Below are 858 nucleotides of genomic sequence, written 5' to 3'. Positions count from 1 at the left end.
CCACCTACACACCCAGCCCCCACCCGCACCCCCATGCCACCCCATACCCCATCCCACCCCTCCAGGCCTGGCACAGGGCACACGTGAGCCCCAAACCCCACCCGCAGCCCCAGGAGGTGCGGGGCAAAGGGGGGCTGGCCCTGCCCGAGAGCTGCACTTGCTGGGCTCAAGCCCCCCTGGCATCGGGGAGACGGCAGCAGCCCCCCACAGCCCCCCGGGCGCCGAGCGGGGGCGGAGGTGGGACTGGCCGGCTGGTGGGACGCGGGGGACAGGAGCCGGTCACCCCCCTGGTGGACCTCTGACTCCCCGCTGACCAGCCCGTGAGACAGACGCTGGTTCGGGTCAGGGACAGGCCTGGGGACCCCTCGCCCCTCACAGCAGGCCACTGTCGGGCCGGGCGGGGCCTGGGGGCACGGACACGGGAGAGGCCGCAGGGGCCACCGGTGCGAGGCGGCGCTGGGCTGGGCTTGCGTCCCCGGGAGGACGTCCGCCCGCGGGCCTGCCGGCCTCAGCGCCGCCTCCTCCTGCAGTACCAGTACGACGGGGTGGACGCCAGCTACCTGGCCGTGGACTTCGCCGTGGTGTGGAACGGAAACTTCATCATCGACAACCCACAGGGCCTGAAAGGTGAGACAGTGCCACGGGGTGGCAGGCGTGGGCAGGCGTGGGCAGGCATGGACAGGCGTGGGCAGGGCAGGGTGCTGGGCCAGGCGTGGGCAGGTGTGGGCAGGCGTGAGCAGGACAGGCGTGGGCAGGGCAGGGTGCTGGGCCAGGCTTGGGCAGGTGTGGGCAGGGCAGGGTGCTGGGCCAGGCGTGGACAGGCGTGGGCAGGCGTGGGCAGGCGTGGGCAGGGCAGGG

The 858-nt window shown here is 73.8% G+C and overlaps 1 protein-coding gene across 1 annotated transcript in view; it reads left to right on the top strand.

Annotated features, from left to right (window-relative positions):
- LOC101632779 (plexin-A2) overlaps nucleotides 1-858 on the top strand; it is a gene marked incomplete at its 5' end in the record, with an annotated part of 36552 nt that overhangs the window by 23691 nt on the left and 12003 nt on the right. Inside the window, one exon of the mRNA XM_012734811.1 lies at nucleotides 526-627. Within this exon, the coding sequence (XP_012590265.1) occupies nucleotides 526-627 (102 nt within the window). The remainder of the gene's footprint in view (nucleotides 1-525; nucleotides 628-858) is intronic.

This window comes from Condylura cristata, unplaced genomic scaffold (assembly GCF_000260355.1).
Source record: "Condylura cristata isolate star-nosed mole 26May11 unplaced genomic scaffold, ConCri1.0 scaffold00073, whole genome shotgun sequence".
Classification (NCBI taxonomy): Eukaryota; Metazoa; Chordata; class Mammalia; order Eulipotyphla; family Talpidae; genus Condylura; species Condylura cristata.
This window is presented reverse-complemented; position numbering and strand designations above follow the sequence as displayed.